The 21,275-nt window shown below is 40.8% G+C and overlaps 2 protein-coding genes across 4 annotated transcripts in view; both read right to left on the minus strand.

The window, feature by feature from the left end:
* Positions 1–12,133, minus strand: part of DLAT (dihydrolipoamide S-acetyltransferase) — a 32,578-nt gene extending 20,445 nt beyond the window's left edge. Inside the window, exons 1-7 of the mRNA XM_065944736.1 lie at positions 11,790–12,133; positions 11,196–11,297; positions 10,367–10,491; positions 10,068–10,221; positions 6,915–7,041; positions 4,443–4,630; positions 3,028–3,181 (exon numbers count right to left, since the gene is read on the minus strand). Coding sequence (XP_065800808.1) covers positions 3,028–3,181; positions 4,443–4,630; positions 6,915–7,041; positions 10,068–10,221; positions 10,367–10,491; positions 11,196–11,297; positions 11,790–12,068 — 1,129 coding nt within the window. The 5' untranslated portion in view covers positions 12,069–12,133. The remainder of the gene's footprint in view (positions 1–3,027; positions 3,182–4,442; positions 4,631–6,914; positions 7,042–10,067; positions 10,222–10,366; positions 10,492–11,195; positions 11,298–11,789) is intronic.
* Positions 12,134–14,439: 2,306 nt separating this feature from the next.
* The window catches only part of DIXDC1 (DIX domain containing 1), a 75,592-nt gene continuing 68,756 nt past the window's right edge, over positions 14,440–21,275 (minus strand). For all 3 annotated transcript variants that reach the window (XM_065946175.1, XM_065946174.1, XM_065946176.1), the window contains 2 exons: positions 20,074–20,182; positions 14,440–17,686 (listed from right to left, as the gene is read on the minus strand). In XM_065946175.1, the coding sequence (XP_065802247.1) occupies positions 17,606–17,686; positions 20,074–20,182 (190 nt within the window). In that variant the 3' untranslated portion in view covers positions 14,440–17,605. The remainder of the gene's footprint in view (positions 17,687–20,073; positions 20,183–21,275) is intronic.

The raw sequence follows: 21,275 nt of genomic DNA on the forward strand, positions 1-21,275 counted from the left end.
CAGCTGGGCATTGTTTTTGCTTTAGCTCTATCGCTTCCTTTTTTCTGGAGTTAGGTCTCCACTGGTCTCCAGTAGCATACTGGGCACCTGCTGACCTGGAGAGTTCATCTTTCAGGGTCCTATATTTTTGCCTTTTCATACTGTTCATGGGGTTCTCAGAGCAAGAATATTGAAGTGGTTTGCCACCAGAGAAGCCCACAAACAAAGAATTACCTGGTCAAAAATGTCAGCACTGCCACAGCTGAGAAACTACACTAGGCCTGTTCTACCACCACTCATTTTCTAAAGTCCTTTCTTGAGCCCATATCCTCCCAAAAGGTACATTTCTATTTCTGTGCCTTCCTCCACAGCAAAAGCTCTTGACTAAGTTGTCGACAATGCTATCTCTACTTTTTCATTCACTTTTCACCCTGTCTAAACTGTCACTGCATATATCTTTTGAAGTCGCTATTGTTGAGTCCTCATATCCAGTCCTTGACAAAGTTCTGTTGATTCTGCCACAAACGTATGTTGATGCTGCCCATTTCTTTCCATTTCTATTCTCATCACCTTTGTGTAAACCACTGACTCCAGCAACATCTTAACAGACACTTTTGCTTTCATTTAATCCATTTGCACAGAGCAGCCAAAACAATCTTTTAAAAATATAAATGATTTTATGCCACTTCTTCATTTTAATCTTTCAATGGCTTCCTGCTCTACTTGAAATAAAATTCTAACTCTATCGTAACCTGTAAAGTCTTTTATGTTCTTACCCCTGAGTTTCTTTCTGTCCTCATTCCCTACCACTTTGCTCACTATGCTCCATTAACACTGGCTTCCTTTCTTTGCCTCAAACACACCAAACTCTCTCCCCTTCAGGCTGGTCTTTGCCCAGAATGCTTCTCCTGTGGTTCTTCACAAGGTTGGCTCATAGCTGACTCCTCCTCATCTTTCAGATCAGATCAAATTTCACCTCGTCAAAAAGATCTTCCCCAACCATCCCGTCCAAAAGTGGTCATGCATGCATGCGTGTGCTATGCTGAGTCGCTCAGTCGTGTCTCACTCCTTGCGACCCCATGGACTGTCGGGATCCTCTGTCCATGAAACTGTCCATCCTCTGTCCATGCAGGCAAGAATCCTGGCGTGGGCTGCCATTTCCTATTCCAGGGGACCGTCCTGACCCAAGGATCGAATCCGTGTCTCCTATACTGGCAGGCAAACTCTTGACCCCTGTGCCACCTGGGAAACCCATGACACAGAGGTACCCTGTTTGTTATTCACTAGCATAACACTTGGTTTACTTATTTGTTAGCATTCAAATCATATTATTTAATAAGCTATTATTATCATAGCTAATTACCTATATTTGCTTCCTACATACAGGCACTGTTATTAACGTATTTAATCCCAACAAGCTATAAAGCTTTATTTCTATATACAAATAAAGAAACTGAGACAGCAAAGGGAACACACCTAGTGTTCGACAGAGCTGGGGTTTAAATCTAAGCATTCCAGTTCTAAAGCCAATACTCGTAACTACTGTGTTATAATCCCCATCCATTCACTTCTTTATTGTCTGTCCCATGAACAAGTGTTGGATGCACAGACAGTACTCAATGAATATTTATTTAAATAAATGAATCACTTAACTCTAACTGCATAAGAATACTGAGATTTTTTTCCACATAAATATTTCCTAAGACAGCGAGTATCACTCAATATCCAACAAATGGTCCTCATTTACTTGTTTAAATTCTTCGATATAATTATTAACCCAGTCCTTCCTCCACTTAAAAGTGTTTTCCAACTTAAATTGCTATCCCTAATCATACATACATGAAGAATGATAATATGTTAGTGAAATGACATTAAGATTGAAAAAAGGATCTTTTCACAAGAATTCTCTGAGGTAAAACAATGATAACTTCTGTCCCCATATCTTTGGCAACTGGCTTGCTTTCAAACCATAAAAACAACAGGCTCCAGACAGTGATAACCAATGATGTTTGCTCATAGCTGGATAACTGGAGAAGTAGCCATTATTTTGAATAATTAAAGATGGCAGAACATCGAAACAGAAGGAAGTATAGGGTAATGGGAAAAATACAGATTCTAAAATGAAACAAATCTAGATTCGAATTGCAACTTCATTGCTTAACAGAATAGATCTTTCAAGAGTCTATTTTCCTATCCAAAATTCAAGTGTTATGCAAATTAAGTCTGGTAATTAAATGACTGGCACAGAGTACTAGCCATTGAACCAAGCTCCAGGAATAGTAATTCCTCCCACCCCTTTCTAAACTATATTAATTACCTTACATTAAATTTTAGCTTAAAACATTTAAATGCCAGCCAATAATAATAATGTGAACAAAATTAATATGTATGGAGTATTACTATATTCTAGATACTGTTCTAAGCCCTTCACTTATTTTATTGGAAACTATTATCTCAGTTTTACAGATGGAAAAACAGATAAAGTAATTCATCAAAAGACATATTACATAGAAAGTGATAAAGCCAGGATTAAACCCTAGATGGTCTGATTCAAGAGCCTGTGCTCTTATCACTAAGCTACACGTTCTCTTTGGGAAGGAAAAGATGAGTAAGACATTTTCCTTTGCCCTCAATAGGCGTTAGTTCAGTTTTATATGAATTTTATTATTTTAAGTCATTTCAAATCATCCCAACTTCATGTTGTGTTTTGAGTATTGTTATATTCACTCAGGCTAGCACTAATACAGATTTCTTATTACATAATCAAGTACTATAACCCAACTTAGGTGAACACATCATACTTTCACCAACAATTAAGCAGTTCCTATTAATAGAAAACGAAAAAAGCTATCTAAATTATACAGGTAGATCTTAGACAAACCAAGTAAAGCACAATAAGTTTTCCTACTCTGCTAGTTCCCTCCCTCATCCTTCTCCCTACTTTTCCAGATAAGACAGCTCTATATATTAATAGTTGCAGTTGTACTCTCTGGTCATAAGGAGGAAACTCAATTTTAGTAAAACTCCATTCCATAGAAACAGACATACCTTTTACTTGTGTAAGGTCAATCCCTTTCTCTGCTGCCAACTTCTTTGCAAGTGGGCTAGCGAACACTCTTCCCTTTGGTCCAGCTGGAGCAACTGGCCGGGGGGCTGAAGGTGGAGGGGCTACAGGTTGGGGCGTTGGAGGAACAGGGGCTGCCTTTTGAAAAAAGTTACAAATTGTTAATTCACCACTGCAAAGACTGACCTGAAAGATTAAGAGCTTATAGTTTATTAAGTCAAACCTATTTTAATAATATAACTTTCATCTTTTTTCCAAAGGTCAAATGCTCATTTTTCTTGCTTAACCAACATAATACAGCAATATGAATACAATGACATTATTTTAACAAAGACAGAACAAAGTCAAGTTCTCTAACTCCATGATTAATACAGAGAGGCACTGAATTTAATTCTGGTGACCAGTATATAACATCCTTATAGCCTTTCTTCACTTTAATCTCTTGTCTCTTATTTTCTTGTCCCTTTTTTATTCTCATTCTCTTATATCACCTACATGGTTTTTACTTAACCTACTTCCAAAATAATAAATTATTCTGGAAGGTTCCATGTTGAAAAAACATTAAAAAAAATTAGCCAATACTACTACTTGCCAGCTCCCCATAAATGTATGGAAGTCAGAAATCAAAGTTTTCTGACAGAACTGTGTACCTAGTCTAAACTCACATGATTCTACACCTGCAGAAGTCTTATAGTGTTATTTCTGCCTGGAATTCATGAGTTCATGTTATAGGTATACAGCATATGGTGGTGGTTTAGTCACTAAGTCATGTCCAACCCTTGAGACCCCATGGACTATAGCCTGTCAGACTCCTCTGTCCATGGGATTCTCCAGGCAAAAATACTGAAATGGGTTGCCATTTCCTTCTCCAGGGGATCTTTCTGAGCCAGGAATCGAACCCAGGTCTCCTGCATTGCAGGCCGATTCTTTATTGACTGAGCTACGAGGGAAACCCTGGTATATAGTATATAACTAAAGACTAAATTCTACGCAAGATAAGCCATTTATGTCAAGATTCCCATGTGTTACAAATATAACCTTGACCTACTATAATATGTGAATACCAAGAGGACTAACAAAAACTACAAATTCTATAGAAAACAGGTGACGAAGCATTACCTTCCATATGTGTATCTACACCTAAAGCATAAAAAGAACAAGTCACCTCAGCTTTGTTCTCAACAAGACTCAAGAAAGCAGGGAAAAGAAAAATTACAAGAATCAAACTATTGACCAGTATGTAAACAGTGCAGTCCTATGCACCCTGTAGATCTCCATAAATGTTAACTATCTCCTTCCTGAGTCACAAACTCTTAGCACTGAAAGGAACCCAGAATATCACCCCTTAATTTTGAGATGAATAAGGTAAGTGTTCCCTCAATTCTAGAAGCATACCTACCGGAGATGGGATAGGTGGTGGTGCTGGTGGTTTTAAATCAGTTACTTCGGCGGGCTGGTAGTCAGCAAACGCGGGTATATCTGCCTCTCTCTCTACAATGATACAGAGCGGGGCTCCTAGAGGGACATCGCGTGTGCCTTCTGGGATCAGAATTTTTGCGAGGTAACCTTCCTCCTGTACTTCAAAACCTTAAATGGAAAGAAAAAACCATTGTGGAACTTAATGGCCTTTACTAGCCTATCAAATTCAAAGCACAGTTTTCAAGTAAACAGTTCTTCAAAGTAGCTATATAACCTTTTGCGAGCTATTTAACCTGTATCTCAGCCTCTTTACCTACAAAATGGGAACAACAGTACCTACCTCACAGGGCTATTACAAAAGTTAAGTGAATTAATATTTTCCAAGCACTTGGAAATAGTACCTACTGGTGGTTCAGACAGTAAAGCATCTGCCTACAATGTGGGAGACCTGGGTTCGATCCCTGGGATGGGAAGATTCCCTGGAGAAGGAAATGGCAAACCACTCCAGAACTCTTGCCTGGAAAATCCCATGGACAGAGGAGCCTGGTAGGCTACAGTCCATGAGGTCGCAATGAGTCAGACATGACTGAGCAACTTCACTTCACAAAGTAAATACTAATAAATATTTGTTAAGTAAAACCCCAAGAGGTTACACAGTGGTTAGTTCTGAATGTTTTCTTTAAAACATCTCCAAGGGCAGCCCTATGCAGACCCACAAGTCTCCCAAGATGGCATCAGCTGTACTGCTAAAGAAAAGAACCACATGGTTGTTAAATTAGAAGAGCTACTACAGTTGATAGTGCTGCATCTTTGGAACTTTTCTGAGGAGGGCATACTTGGTATTAAACCAACTATTTCAGTATGAAGAAACACAGCATTACTAGAGAGTCAGTGGTGTTGACAGCTTTACTCAGCTACTGCTTTTCTTTTTTTGACTGCACCATGTAGCTTGTGGGATCTCAGTTTCCCCACCAGGGATTGAACCCCGGGCCCCCGGCAGGGAAACCGTGAAGTCCTAACCACTGGACCACCAGGGAATTTCCAGCTACTGCTTTTTTTTTTTACAAGGAACTCAAATATGAAGGATTCCAAAAGTAAAACTAAAAGGAGCCACTGTAGAGGACATCTTTTGCCTTCTAGACCTTAGCTTCCTGTTGAGCTGTGCCTCTCCCTGATGAACACATCTCTGATGAATCCTTTTATTTCCCAGCTGAGAATTAATATCCAATACAAGACATATCAAAAGAAAAGGCTCCAAGGCCACTACAGAGTTTAGAGTTTGACCAAGGTTAATACTTCTCTAGTGACCAGTTTCTAGAATACCACTCTCTACAGCAACACTGGTAATCAAGTTAAAATGCAAAGCAGATCTATTTTTGCCAGGGCTTTTCTGTTTTTTTCTTCTTATCAATCTTTTTAACAAACAGAATAGGGACTTCCCTGGTGGTCCAGTGGTTAATAATCTGTCTTCCAAAGCAGGGGACATGGGTTCGATCTCCAGTCAGGGAACTAAGATCCCATATGCCACAGAGCAACTAAGTCTGCCACTGCAATTGTTGAGCCCGTGAGCTCTGGAGTCCATACTCTGAAACAAGCCTGAGCTCTGCAACAAAGACCCGGGCAGCCAAAAGACAACAAACAAGAATGCTGTCCTCTAATAAAATTTTATGGGGGGAAGCACAATATGCTAAAAGATAAAACAGAGTCATAAGTGAAGGAGGGGAGCAAGGAAACAGTAGAGTCCAGCTCTCTTAAGTCTCCTTTACCCCAAGGCGCCATCAAGGAATCATGGGGTGTGAAGAACAAAATCTGAAAAAGACCGCTGCAGAGGATGCCCAGAAGCTCCTACTGCATCTTTTGAGGACTGGACAGAAAAAATATATATTTATCTACAGATATCCAGATACAGTATGGCAAATATTAATTGTCTACAGTTTTTTTTTTTTTTTCTGAGCATAAAAATAAATCAGATAGTCAATAAAAGGAAATGTGATATGGTATCTGAACAGGTAATATATACATTTCATCAGTCATTCTCATATACAAAAATAATCTAAACTCTATTTTCAAGTTTTCCCTCAAAGTCATCTGAATTTCTTCAGGATTTTCCTGCCTTTGGTGCTATTTTCTATTTCCTCTTTTTTTCTCCCTGCCCAGTGTGAAGAATGTCAGTTTGGATACAGCTTCTCAGTAACATAAGGCTAATAAGCAAACTCTGGCCTAAAAATTATCTCCAAGCTGATACATGCTTGACTCAATGAGAATGTAGTATGGAACCGACAGATCTAACTATGCAACACTTCTGTTTATGAAAATATTCTGTTCCAGGAAATTAATCCCAAGAATTAAAATTTTTCATGTTATCACTCACTCATTATAGGATAGGATAGCAATCCTCTTCCCTCACTGGAAAACTCAGTGTCTCAACCATTAAGAGCTGAAGAAATCTCACCTATAGTGGCCTTGTCAGTCTCTATCTCTGCCAATAAATCTCCTTCATTTAGCTTCTCACCCACTTTTTTTTCCCATCTCTGAACTGTGCCCATGGTCATGGTGGGAGAGAGGGCAGGAAGAACCACCTGTAGAAACAAACACATTTTATTATTACTCAACACCAGAAAGCTTTTGACACAATGGCACTCAGGCAAGCAAATAGTTTTATGGAATGACAGCAACTCTGACAATCCAAATTCCCATCTGCCTCCTGCACCCCCAGAAGCAAAAGCCTCGTGCCTCAATAGTGTCCCTACAGGTACATCCTTCAAAGCTCAAGCTTTTACAGTGCCAATGATACTCTGACCCACCCTCCAAAGTTAAAAACTGTGGGCAGAGGGGAAAGATTTCTTTCTAGACGGCTAAAATTAATTCCTCAACAATATCTAAACATAGAACATCTTCTCATCTTTCTTAACACTTAAATTAAGCTAGAGGCCTTTCATCTTCATAGAATGACCTCAGTCAAGACTTTTCCACTAAAATTTTACTGTGTGCTTTATTGAAATCTACCTTTTCATTCAGAGGAGACTGAATTGCTCCCAAACTCCCTGGATACTTTTTTAAATTTTTAGTTATTTATTTTTGGCTGAACGGGGTCTTCATTGCTATACACAGGCTTTCTCTAGTTGCAGTGAGCAGGTGCTATGCTCCAGCTACGGTGCACAGGCTTCCCATCGGAGAGGTTTCTCATGTTGCAGGGCATGGGCTCAAGGCACGCAGGCTCAGTAGCTGGGGCTGGTGGGTTCGAGGGCACAAGCTCAGGAGTTGTGGCACTTGCATTCAGTTGCTCTTCAGCATGTGAGCATCTTCCCAGACCAGGGATTGAACCTGTGACCCCTGCAGGCAGATTCTTAACCAGTGGACCACTAGGGAAGTCCCTCCCAGGTGCTTTTTCAAGATAAAAAACTAATATCAAGACTTGTTTGGGACATCCCGGGTGGCCCAGTGCTCCCAAGGCAGCAGGGCACGGGTTACTCCCTGTGTGGGGCACTAAGATCCTGAATGCCACATGGCATGGCTGAAAAAAACCCAAACAACAAACACCTGTTCTTAACAATAGTCACTTCCTCCCAAGTAAAATCTAAAACAACAGATTGGCTAATCTAGATTAAAGACTGCTTCCCTATTTATATGGCTTATACATTCACTGAATTTGGATGCTCACTCAGTTATGGGTTTTGCTTGCTATCTTCTTAGTCTTTTGCATCTAATTAACGTAAGAATTATGCTGAGAGAAAAATCATTTTATTCGATGATGTCTCAGGAAGCTGTGGGGGGAAAAAGTAAAACAAAACTTAGAACTCTTGACCTTCCCTGGTGATCCAATGGTTAGGAACTGGCCTGCCAATTCAGAGGACACGGCTTTGATCCCTGGTCTGAGAAGATCCCACATGCCTTTGGGGCAACGAATCCCATGCGCCACAATGACTAAGCCCATGCCCTAGAGCCCTCCAGGGGCAACTACTGAAGCTTATGTACCTAGAGCTCATGCTCTGCAACAAGAGAGGTCATCTCAGCGAGAAGTCCAAGCACCGAAACAAGAGAGTAGCCCCTGCTCACCACAATTAGAGAAAGCCTTCTCGTGGCAATGAAAACCCAGCCCAGCCAAAAAAAATTTTTGTAACTTTTTTTTAATTAAAAAAAAAAAAATTTGCTGAACAGGATGGAATAGATCTGTGAACTGACCACCAGGAAAAATTTCATCATGAGTGAATGTTAATAAAAGACCAGGGAATAGAACATAATGCCCAAAGAAGAAAATTATTCCTATACAAAAACTTCTACAAATAAACTAAGAGAAGGAAAAGTTCTAGTCTTAATCCTTTAGGAAAAAACGCAGCTGGCTTTTATCCATTTCCTATATCCAAAACACACAAATATACATGGGATAATCCTAATATCTAATAACTAATCAGTTTCTTAGAAACTGATTAACAGAATCAACAGTGACTATATTTACCACCTTCAGCTTTGCTGTAATGCTACTGTATATGTCTGTGCTGAATCGCTCAGTCATGTCTCACTCTTTGAGACCCCATGGACTGTAGCCCTCCATGTTCCTCTGTCCATGGGGATTCTCCAGGGAAGAATACTGGAGTAGATTACCATGCCCTCCTCCACATTATATATGTCTATTTGACACTTATTCTTTATTGTTGCTGCTAAGTCACTTCAGTCGTGTCTGACTCTGTGCGACCCCATAGATGGCAGTGCACCAGGCTCCCCTGTCCCTGGGATTCTCCAGGAAAGAGTACTGGAGTGGGTTGCCATTTCCTTCACCAACGCATGAAAGTGAACAATGAAAGTGAAGTCGCTCAGTCATGTCCGACTCTTAGCAACCCCATGGACTGCAGCCTACCAGGCTCCTCCGTCTATGGGATTTTCCAGGCAAGAGTACTGGAGTGGGGTGCCATTGCCTTCTCCGATTCTTTATTGTTAAGTCTTTTCTAAATACTACTGGATTATTTTACTTACTCTGAGAAAACAGAACACTACATGTCAAGGAAAAACACTAATTGGGGGCTTTTATTCAATAGTTAGCACTTGGTGCCTACTTAAAAAAAAACAAAAACCTCTATTTATACAGGGAGTAGATATGAGTGGGTTTCCCAGGTGGTGCTAGTGGTAAAGAACCTGCCTGCCAATGCAGGAGACTTAAGAGACACAGGTTCGATCCCTGGGTTGGAAAGATCCCCTGGAGAAGGACATGGCAGCCCATTCCAGTACTCCTGCCTGGAGAATCCCATGGACAGAGGAGCCTGGTGGGCTACAGTCCACAGGGTCACAGAATTGGACACGACTGAAGTGACTTAGCAAAGTACAGATATACGTACAAACAATCCTCAAAATCCGACATGACATTCTTGAATGAAAAGTACCAAACATTATCCTACACTGAGGTGAAAAAAGATTAAAAGAACTCTCCAAGCAAACACATATGGAAATAACCACTAAAAATAAATGTTGCAAATTTTCACATTTAAACCTGTTTATTTTCAAATGACAAAAACTAGCCAGGTTTAATGCCAGTTTCCAGGATGCAACTCATCTTTGAAAAATAATGAGTAAATAAATTTTCTAGAGCAGACACCCAGAGGCTGAGCCTCACCTGCATGTGAGTAGGATATGAGCTACCAGGAGCCTGAGCAGAAGGTGCAGGTGATGGAGCGGCAGCGGCAGGGGGTGGTGCCGGGGCTGCTTGTGGGGCAGGTGCTGCTGAAGAATCCAGTGTGTAATTTTTAAAGGCTTCAACATCTTCAGGCCTAAGGAAGAGAAGGAATGCGTAAGTATAAGAGGGTTATAAAGCGAATTTATCGGCCTTAGAAGCCTTTAACTAACTCCTCAGTTCTGGGCTAAAATACTCCACTTAAGCACCTGACTTTCACAGATTCCCCCGGTACTACTCACTTTTCAACTGTGATACAGATGATTGCTCCAACTGGAACATCTCTGGTACCTTCAGCAACAAGGATCTTTGCCATGTAACACTCCTCCACACTCTCAAATCCAACAGTAGCTTTATCAGTTTCAACCTTTTAACACAAAAGCAGGAGCTTAGGCTTCTGCTGCCAGTATGAAGTTTATTAACTTGTGTCTAAAATCACACAGTTCAAAGTGAAGTAAGTCAGAAAAAGGAAGAAAAATATGTGGAATCTAAAATGGCACAAATGAACTTATCTATGAAATAGAAATGAACTCACAGAGAATAGACTTGTAATTAGGGGGTGGGGCAGGGAAGGAACAGAGTAGGATTTTGGGGTTTGTAGATGTAAACTATGACATATTGAATGGATAGCAACATGGTCCTACTATATAGCACAGGAAACTACATTTGGTATCTGTGATAAACCAAATGGAAAAGAGTATTTAACACAACATCATAAATCAATCATACAGCAATAAAAAAAAATCATACATTTCAACAATGAAAATAAAGCCTCTATCACAGGTTTGAAAGAATTCCTATTAAAAACACCCAGGCTAAAAATCAGTTTGGTTAGCTGCTGCTAAATTGGCTAACCAATCTCTCATATCAAACTGTAAAAAACATCTAAATTTCTTAATGCATGCATGCTAAGTCACTTCAGTCGTGTCCGACTCTTTGCGACCCCACGGACAGCAGCCCACCAGGCTCCTCTGTCCACGGAATTCTCCAGGCAAAAGGGATAATTACCCACTCAGATAGTTAATACTCCGTTTAGCTAAGCTAGTCTCTTCTAACTCATTTCCAACTTACCTCTGCAATTAGTTCACCCTCATTGATTTTTTCTCCTTCCTTCTTTTCCCAGCGGGCTATGGTGCCTGCCTGCATTGTAGGGGACAGTGAAGGCAATGGAACCTAGAGAAAAGGGAGAAATACTCAATTTTAAGAGCTACCTAACTCTCAATCTGGTGTAACACTTCGTTCAATTCAGACTAACTTAACGCTGTCTGAGTCCCTTCACACATTGGGCAATGGGCTTATAAAGGGATTTCCTAACATCAGAAGCTCTCAACCAGAAGGACAGGCCTCCCGCTCCAGTGTACTGGGTGGGTCTAAGAGCATGTCCTCAGCAGACATTCCACAGACCGTCCTAGGTTTGGCGCTCTTCTTTGAATGGAACCGGTCAGGAGAAGGAAGCCTGCAGCTCCTTCTTCAATGGAACAGGTCAGGAGAGGGAAGTTCAAGAGCTAAAGCAAAGCTGGGTAATGGAGAAGGGACACTGACAGAGTATACCCGGAGGGGGGCAGAGGCTGAGGATCACCAAGGCCTCTAAGGAAGGATCCCAAGCCAACAAGTCTGCCGTGAAGGACAACGGGATCCCCGCGAAGGACAGGTTCCGGGGCTTACCTTCTGATGCGGGGGGAGGCTATACCAGCGGCGGCTAGGCGATCCCCAGAGCTGCAGCAAGACGCGATTCCGCGGTGTGGCCCAAGAGACGGGGCTCCAGCCGCAGAGTGCCCGGACCCTGCCATACCCTGGGGTCTTGCTGCTGCAGCAAGCCAGAGCCGAGCCAGCCTGCGGGGTCACGCACGGAGCTCCCGGCTCCTCCCGAAAGGCCGTCCACCGAGCCCCGAATCCCGCCCGGGGGGCTGCATTCTGAGCCCGTCGCGCACAGACGCGCCACATAGTGCCACGGACCCCACACCCCAAAACCAACGCCGTCTCCGGAGTGACCTCTCCAAGAGCAGCGCGGCGTTGCCGTCAGCCGCGCCGCGCGGCCGCAAGTTGTCGTAAAATGGGCTGCGAAGCCTCGCCCCACCCGCTCCGCGGACCGAAGAAGCGGTGAACGTCCGGTCTTCCTCCGGGAAATGAGGGGTTTAGGATGACCCAGTGTGGGTCGGGGCGGCTACTATAGAGCGACGAGGGGCAGGGGCATTCCAGCAGGCCGAATCTGGGAGGATTAGGCGTGAGGAGGAGTGGAAGGTGGTGGGCTCGGTGGCGAAGCCTTCCCTAGGGCGGGGAGACAGGACCTGAGCGCCTTGACGGGCGCGGTCGAAAGGGAGGGGCCTAAAAAGGCTGCGAGCGCGGGACTGCGGGAGGTGAAGTGGTCAGAGGTGGGCTGAGGGGCGTGGCCCCGCCCTGAGGAAGGATGGGAGGGGGCTTCAGGCCCAGCCGGGCACCGAGGGACGGGTCTAGGCGCTCCCGCGGAGGGCCGTCCGAGGGGGCGTCTCTGCTCGCCGGGCGCGCCCCCAGCCTCAGCACACCCTGTGGCCCCCGGGTTTGGGGCCTCGCTCCGCGCAGGCTGTACTGGGTGATAAAGATTCAAGCTCAGGTTTGTAGCCCAAAAGGAAACGGGATGAATAGGTTTTCCAGTCAAATGGTGTGAAGGGCAGCTGAATGGAAGCTATATCCCCACATTTAAGAGTGCTGTAGCAGGATTAAGCATCTACTCTGAAGAAAAAAAGTTTACAAAACAGATTTCCGATTTTAATTTGCCGTAGAATCCTTTGCAGTTACATTTGTTACACTTCTACTGCCGGGTTATCATCCGGCAGTAGTAGGCTATCATCCAAATAGATTAATTGGAAAATAATCTCATTTCGGAGCTGAGGGTGGCATTAGACTAGAAGGAAACGCGTGCTGTATTTATACCTCGTAAGTCCCCAGTATACAGATGGTCAGAGAACATCAAGAACATAAGAAAACCAACATTTGAAAACATGTTCAACTTTGCAGGTAATTAAACGTTTGGAAAAATAAGGCAGCCAGAAAGCACTATTTCATACCTACCTAAATTGGAAACTTTAAGTTAAAAGTTTTCTTTTTACTATATAACAAAAAGTATTGGAAAAATCTAACTATCCAAAAATGAGGAAAAGATTGAACAAGTACAGCTGTTTAACAGAATAATATGCAGGGAGTACAACTGAGAAACAGAATTCCCAGATTAAATGGAAAGGCATACTTGAAATGATATTAAAAGTAGAGCAATTATATTGTTAACAATTATGTAAAACTACTTATGAATAGCAATTGGAAGAAATAATGGAAGAATAATTGTGATTAGTGAAAGGGCTTAGACTATAAATTATTTAAATGTTTTAACAATTTTGAATTGGCTAAGATACGTTACTACAGTATTTCCACTCTGAATTTAATAACTGGTTCTAAATTACTTTAAGTTAGCCTTTGTATGAGATGATCTTCAGTTTGTTGTTCAGTTACTTAGGTAGCCTTACTTAAGCTTAAATTTTTACTTAAAATTTTTTCATTTTTCTTTGCATAGCAAGTTCGCATTTTGAATATACTTTTGACAGGTGTAGCTAAATCATGGGAGGGCATGGGTGAAACAGTCCAGGAGTGGTTAGTTTACCTCAGAGGTAAGGTGAGAATAATTAGGTTTGTCAAATAAGCCCCCTGAGACTTGTAGAATATTACTGATATAGAATGGGTGAGATGTAAAGAGGAATTAGTTAGTAGTGAAAGTTCTTTACATATTTAACATAATGATGGAGTAACCCGATTAAAATGGCTTGTGATTAATAGTTGAAAATGTAATTGGAAGGCAAATGAAAGCACCCAGGGCTAAAACTTTAGATATATAAAACCTTTAAAGTAATAAATAAAGGCTAAGTTTTAGGAAAGCAGCTTTCAGATTAATTTGGAAGTTCTGGTTCTTTTATTTTATACATTTCTGAAAGCTTCAGTGTTTTTTGCTTTTGCATTGGAAACTGTTTTGTCATAGTTTAGAGTCTTGGGTTCTTACTTGTTTGCATATTTACATAAAATGTCAAAAGAAGTGCTAAATAAATTCTCTTTGATTGTATAACCTATTTTGCACTTACACTAGAAATACCAGTAGTAATATCTGCAGCAATAAAGTAATCCTATCTCCACTCCCCAAGTAATGAGTAAACATGCTACCAGGGAGATCACTTGAGGAAATTTACTTTCACTAAATGTGAATGGCTTTCTTGATTAATTTCAGTTGATGATAAACACAAGTGAAAATTATGAATGGTATTTAGTTTGCAAACTCCATTTTATTCATAGTTCGTTTCTGCTTTTTTTTTTAAAACTAGTTCACAAATCTGGTACATACAGGCAGTTAAAACTGGTTATCACTTTGATAATCAGAAGCCTCTGGTATAACACAATCTTTATGAAAACGTAAAACAATACATGATAATAATCTTTTCTAAAGCAATGGTTGCAAACATCCATGTTTCTAAGAAAATATAACTTTACATATATATTTTAAGCAAGCTATACCCTCTTACATAAATTCAGACAATAGAAGTGTGCAATCATAATGCTTATTTTATGGGAAAAATGAAAATTATTATAATTATGATCTAAATGTTTTAAGTAATTAAGAGTCCTCTTGGATTGAATATAGGGCATAAAGATATCTTCCTTAATGTACAACCATCCTGGTCAAAAAGAGCTGAGACGTTGGTCAGTTGGTAGGACTGCCATTTCAGTACCAAGTAAATTTAACCTAAATTCTTTAGATCGAAATTGTAAAATTTTCCAATTCCAGCTACTTTAGTTAACAGTGAGAATGGTCTTCAGTTTTTAAATGAAGACTGTTTAAGGAATTGAACTTTTTATTAACTTAGTTTTTATGACAGGGTCATTTTTTAAATTGGGTTTAGAGATTATTTCATGAGCTCTAAACATTTCTAGTTCTTTAGTTTTCTCAAAGAAAAAACTTCACCAGTAGCAGGATGGACTGTCCCAACACAAATGCCAGCAGGGGGCAATACTCTTAAGTCAAACCCTCTCCTATATATCAAATAGGAGACAGTTCAAACCAGAATGAATCAGTGCACACTCCTCCTAGAAGGCTCCTCTGTTTAGAAACTGGAATGAGGATTACCAACACATTTTACAAAAACATACTGGCGTGCCATCTTGTAATGGGGGTGCTTCATTATTACCCATGGTCTCTAAGGTTAATGAGCTATGAAATCAACTTAAGCTTTCTATGGAGGCACCAGGGCCATGCAGCTCCTTTTCCAAAGGACACAGAGATAGAAGACAAAGAAGGTAAAAGACTCTGAAAATTTTCTCTGATTTAATTTCCTCTGAAAATTTAAATTTACATAATAGTAAGAATGTTTGCTGAAAGAATACTGACAAGTAAAACTGATTTAACAGTCAAGATAAATTGTACTGAAAATACAATAACAAATTTTAATCTGATAACCCTCATGCTGTGTTACAGCAAAACACTAAAATTCATGCAACAGAGAAACTGGTGACGGGAGGACTTTTCCTCCAGACTTCCTGGGGGAGCAAAAAAGAAAAAAAGGCAAATATACTTGTTTTCTTCTGTCTGCTTTTGTAATGAATTATTCTTGCTTTTAACTGACTTTCCCAAATTGTCCCAGTCATTTCTGATGAGAAATCATTCTTCAGTAGGAGGATACCAAGTAAACTTATATGAAAGACATCAGGTGTCTTCTGAGTTCCTTCTGTCAGCTAAAGGAGCCATCAAAGAGCTTCTGTAAAACTAACTCCACAACTGAAATGGCTGGTAGAACTGGAACAGGAGTTGTCATTAGTATACCTGTAATAAAACAAAGCTTGTTCTGAAACCACAAGGGCTGGTAAGAAGAAAAGAGCCTGTATAAAAGCTACTGGGTTCCCTAGAAAATGGATACAGTATACAGAATGTGAGAATATATAGAACTCACACTCAAGTTATAAAAATAGACATGGTTCTTGGACAAAAAGCAAATGAGTACAAAAGAATTCTCCAAACATGAACTATTTTTAAAAGACGCATCTATATAAAACAACAAAATGTCATGTCAGAGCTCCAACAAGTAGTCTGTTGAAATGGCTGAGAAGGGGAGATGAACTTGAGACAGACAGGTCAAGAACCTAGATCTGTCTGACTCTTCTGCTTGGCAGTGTACGTTGGTGATCACAGGCAGACTGCTTTGGAGACTGATATATAGATATATATTTATAGTATATATTTATACTGATTTTATATATATATATATCTCTAATTGGTTGAATGAATGAGAAAACTCAAGATAGTAAGTAATCTCTGAAAGTTTAACTCTTTTAGCTTCTACACTTGACAGTGTTGCACATGAGAAAGGATTCTAGGCTTTTTTCACCCAGAATCACCCTGCCATTCACAACTCATGCCCCCATGGTTTCTATTGTGCCCTAAAGGATCAGCCTAGACTAAATATATAATAGAAAATAACTCTGGCCTTGACATCGAAGAGGGGCAGACCAGTAACTCATGCTCAGTACTTATAAATCACAAACACTGAAAGTAATGGTTTGTTTCCTTTCAACTGCAAAGGAGATGCCATGGGCTAAAGAAAAGTCATGAGAGAAAGAAAGTCAAGAAGATATGGGTAGCAGCACCTTTCCATACCCGCCTGGATTTGAAAGGAGAATTTTCACTCCTTATTCCTTTCAAACACAAAGTTCATCAGTTAGAAGGGGGGGGAAATGGCTCTAAGAGAGTCCACAGAGAAAAACAAGCAATACATGAAATACGCCTTCTGTGGGCTAAAGGACGAGTTGCAGAATCAGTTAAGACGCAAGAGGCAGCCAAAGGTCTTAATTATGGTTTTAGCATACATAGTACAGCACAATATGGGCAGCCCTTTTTCAATCCAATCAACAATTCAGCACCATCCACGTCCAGTCCAAAAAAATTCCTGAAGAGTGGGCTTTCATCTTTGGTACCACCTTCTGAGTTATTCTTGGTTTGCAATAGCTGCAAAGAAGCAAAAAAGCTGGTACCTCCACCTTGTCTGTGAGTACAAATGCTGGGACCCTGATTGCTGCAGCCACTGAGGCCAATTAAAATGAAAATAATACTGTAACACATAGAGTGATGCATCCAGTTCCCAGGTTCCAGATAATAGCAGCCATGCCCATATAGGAGCGGGATCATCCATCCCCGTTGGTTAAGGCCTTCGGTTTGTTGTCCGCAGAGTAGAGTAAAACAGTGTGTTCCCACGGACAAGGAACTCCAGAAGAACCCATGGTCTACTTTTGGACAGAGATTTTAGATACCACACATGCCAGGCACACAACCAGGACTGGCCTATGGCTGTCACACTTGGAGAAGCTTCTGTTTTGGCAGCACAAACTTCCTGGTGTATTCTGGTTTTAGTCCTCTTTCCTGAGTGAAGCAGCCAGGGCGTGCCAACTTCCGCAAGTCCCCAATCTAATACTCAGCATTAATTTTCTCCATGGTCTTCTTCTACCCAGGCCACAATTTTCCCTTCCCATCCAGGAATGGCATCATCATCGTGGAAAATCTAGAAAAAGGGGAAAAAAAAGCCACCATGAAAAAAAATTAAAAGATAGGGAGTCCTGCTACACATCTGTGGTTGATAAAAAATGATCCAAAACAAAAGGATAAGTAAGTGTAAAGGAAAGTCTTGAGTTAGAGCCTGTGTCCCTTTGGTTTTCTCCCTGAAGTTATAACTGGTTTAAAAAAAAAAAAAAAAAAAAAAATATATATATATATATATATATATATAGTGACCCTTGAACAACAGAGACATCACCCGCCCCTTCCCTGCCCCGGCCCTGTGTAGTCAAAACCCCACATATAACTTCACAGTCAGCCCTCCATATCCACAGTTCTGCATCCTCAGATTCAACCAACGGCCGATCATATAATACTGTAGTACATATTTATTGAAAAGCATCTGCACATAAGTGGATCCATGCAGTTCAAACCCATATTGTTCAAGGGCCAACTGTGCATGGTGTATATATGTATGATTTATATATCCTTAGTTCCACATCTACGAAATGGTAAAAGCACCCCTCTAGTACTGCTTTGCTCATAGAGATTTATAAGATTTAGTAAATTACTAACCATAGAGCACTTTAGGCTTCTCAGAAGAAAGCAATACTATAAGCATTTGAAAGAGAAGGGAGAGAATAATTAAAAAATAGAAGGGATGGGGAGGGAGGTGGGAGGGGGGATCAGGATAGGGAACATATGTAAATCCATGGCTGATTCATGTCAGTGTATGGCAAAAACCACTACAATACTGTAAAGTAAGTAGCCTCCAACTAATAAAAATAAATGAAAAAAAATAAAAAATAGAAGGGAGAAAATTTTGGTCCCAGGCATTATAAAGAAAGGGTCAGAACAAAGGCTAATCTTAATATGTGTGTGTACAGTCCTTTTCATTCATTTATTCATTTCCTAAGTCACTAATAGAACAAGGTTATTAAAATAGTCCAGTGAAGAAATTTGTTTTTTTTTTTCTTTTTTTTTTGTGGTTGTGCCATGTGGTATGCAGGATCTTAGTTCCCCAACCAGGGATTGAACCTGTGCCCCTGAAGTAGAAGCAGAGAGTCTTAATAACTGGACTGCCAGGGAAGTCCAGGAAATCTTTACAAAATAAAAGATCGGCTTTTCCAATCTTTTTCATTCTGCAACCACTATGAGAGCACAGAACTCTTTAAAAAAAAAAAAAAGTTTCTGACAGATGTACTATAAAGTGTAGGCTAAGAAAATAGTCAAGGACTGAGAATAAGCATAAATGACTTTGCAGTATTTCCTCATTTTCATTTTCTGAGAAACTACTACCGAAATATACTGTTTCATATATTCATGCCAATTTGTTTGTTTTGCCCTACACAGGAAGCAGAAAGTTTTCTAAGGTTTGGCTATAGAAAGAAAAAAAGACCCCAAAGCCAAGCTTTTCTTCAATATGGGTTCTTTATTTTCCCTAACAAAACTTTTTCCTTTATTAAAAATTTTCTGGCCACACCCCGGGGCATGTGGGATCTTAGTTTCCAACCAGGATTCAAACCTGCACCCTCTGCATTGGAATCGCGGAGTCTTAACCACTGGGCTGCCAGGGAAGTCCCCAAAACTTTTTCCTTTTTAAAATAAAAATTCTAAGTTTGATTAGCATGATTAAATCCATGAACTAATTAAGCTTTCAACTTCTTGGGCCATTCCCTGAACCTTCTCAGTCTAGAGTAGTCAACTGGCTTGAGGCACTGGGAAACCTCACTGACCTAGTTAGGGAATTCCAGTATTTCTGGGTGCTAGCGTTGTAGCCACGTGTCCGGGAAACAGACTCACTCAGAAGGACAGTGCAGATAGTGAAGTGCAGTTTATTACACCGGCGGGCCCAAGGCAGAGTCTCCTCTTAGCCAAGGACCCCGACCAATTTTTGCGAAAACCTTATATACCCTAAGTGTACATGCTCAAACCCACCTCCCCAAATTCTGTGAAACTAGTGTGAACAAAGGAAAAGAAAGATACAATCAAAGTTAACCCGTGATTCCTATGCCTTAAACCTGTGATTTGTATGCCTTAAGCCTAGGTAGTTAACAGTGGACAATTATCAATAGGCCTGTGGTCATACCCCAATAAGCATAATAGAATTTATGATTCTATTCAGTTACACAGATAATTAGGTATTTTTTTAGGTATTTTCTAGGTATGAGCCCTGGGGCACTTCCATCCGGGGAGTCTGATTTTCCAGTTTGTATGTCGTTTCCATAGATACAGGGCATATAGCTCTAAGTCCACAGTCTGGCCCAAGAGAGAGTCCTGCTTTCAAGATGGGACCTGTTCTGTCTGTTTCCTCCTTTACTAGACCTCCAGTAGGAGTCTGTAGGGTTCAAGAACAACCAGCAATACCACCCAGACTCCCCGTGGATTCTGTACCTCTTCCTTAACAGTGCCAAACTCAGGATCCAGTGCTTTAAAGTGATACCGATGATTTCCCTCCCGGTCAATAGCTGCTTTAAAATCCTTCAGTGTCACCTCCCCCAGCCTGCAACAAAAGGAGAGAACACTAAAATAGACTGTTATCAGTGAGTTGAAAAGATAAGATGTTCCTTTTAAACCCAGGCCCCTGTCAAAGTCTCTGCTGAGAGAAACAGCATGGCCTTGTTAGGTCACTGCCCTTGGTAACTCAAATGATTCTATAAGGAGAAGTTAGGGAGTTAGTCACGGTTAGGGAATGGAGAAGGAAATGGCAACCCACTCCAGTGTTCTTGCCTAGAGAATCCCAGGGACGGCGGAGCCTGGTGGGCTGCCGTCTATGGGGTCGCACAGAGTTGGACACGACTGAAGTGACTTAGCAGCAGCAGCAGCAGGGAATGTAAAGTGTGTTAGTCGCTCAGTTGTATCCAACTCTGCACAATTCTCCAGGCAAGAATATTAAGCCGTTCCGTTCTTCAGGGGATCTTCCCGACCCAGGGATCGAAGCTGGGTCTCCTGCAATGCAGGTGGATTCTTTACCATCTGAGCCACCCAGGAAGCCCCATTAGGGAATGTAAATAGCATTACAAATGGGACAATCTGAGAATTTAAAATAGATTTACTGCTTTGGCAGAAGCCAAATCACTTTTTTTTTTTTTTCCTGTTTCACTCTGGAAATAAGACACAAAGTGTCAGCAATCTAATTTGTTGAACTATCAATATGTCTAAGTTCTCTTGATTTCCTTCTTTGCAACAATTCCATTTCTCCAGACTGGGAGAATTCAACCTATACCACTTTACTTCGGAAAGCTCCCCTCTAACCCAGACCCTTTAGGAACGGTAAATCTTAACACCCCTCTCAGCAGTTGGTTCCAGAGATTAAAAATCTTTATTACAAAACCATCTATCTTAGAAAGGAGTATATTAACTGAAAAGTTTGAAGGTTTTTAACATGAATTCTCTTTAGATTAATTGTCATCATCCAATAGCAACAAAGGTCAATAAATAATAAATAGCCCTGTGTAATCCATAGCTCTCAGCAGAAGCTATTCTGAGCACTTTAAAAACTGTTATTCCTGACTTGGAGCATCTTTGCATATCAGGACTGGAAGCATTATTATTGTGTCTATACTGTATAGCAGATCCTGACGTGTCCCTTGTAA

Source organism: Muntiacus reevesi, chromosome 9 (genome assembly GCF_963930625.1).
Source record: "Muntiacus reevesi chromosome 9, mMunRee1.1, whole genome shotgun sequence".
Taxonomy (NCBI): Eukaryota; Metazoa; Chordata; class Mammalia; order Artiodactyla; family Cervidae; genus Muntiacus; species Muntiacus reevesi.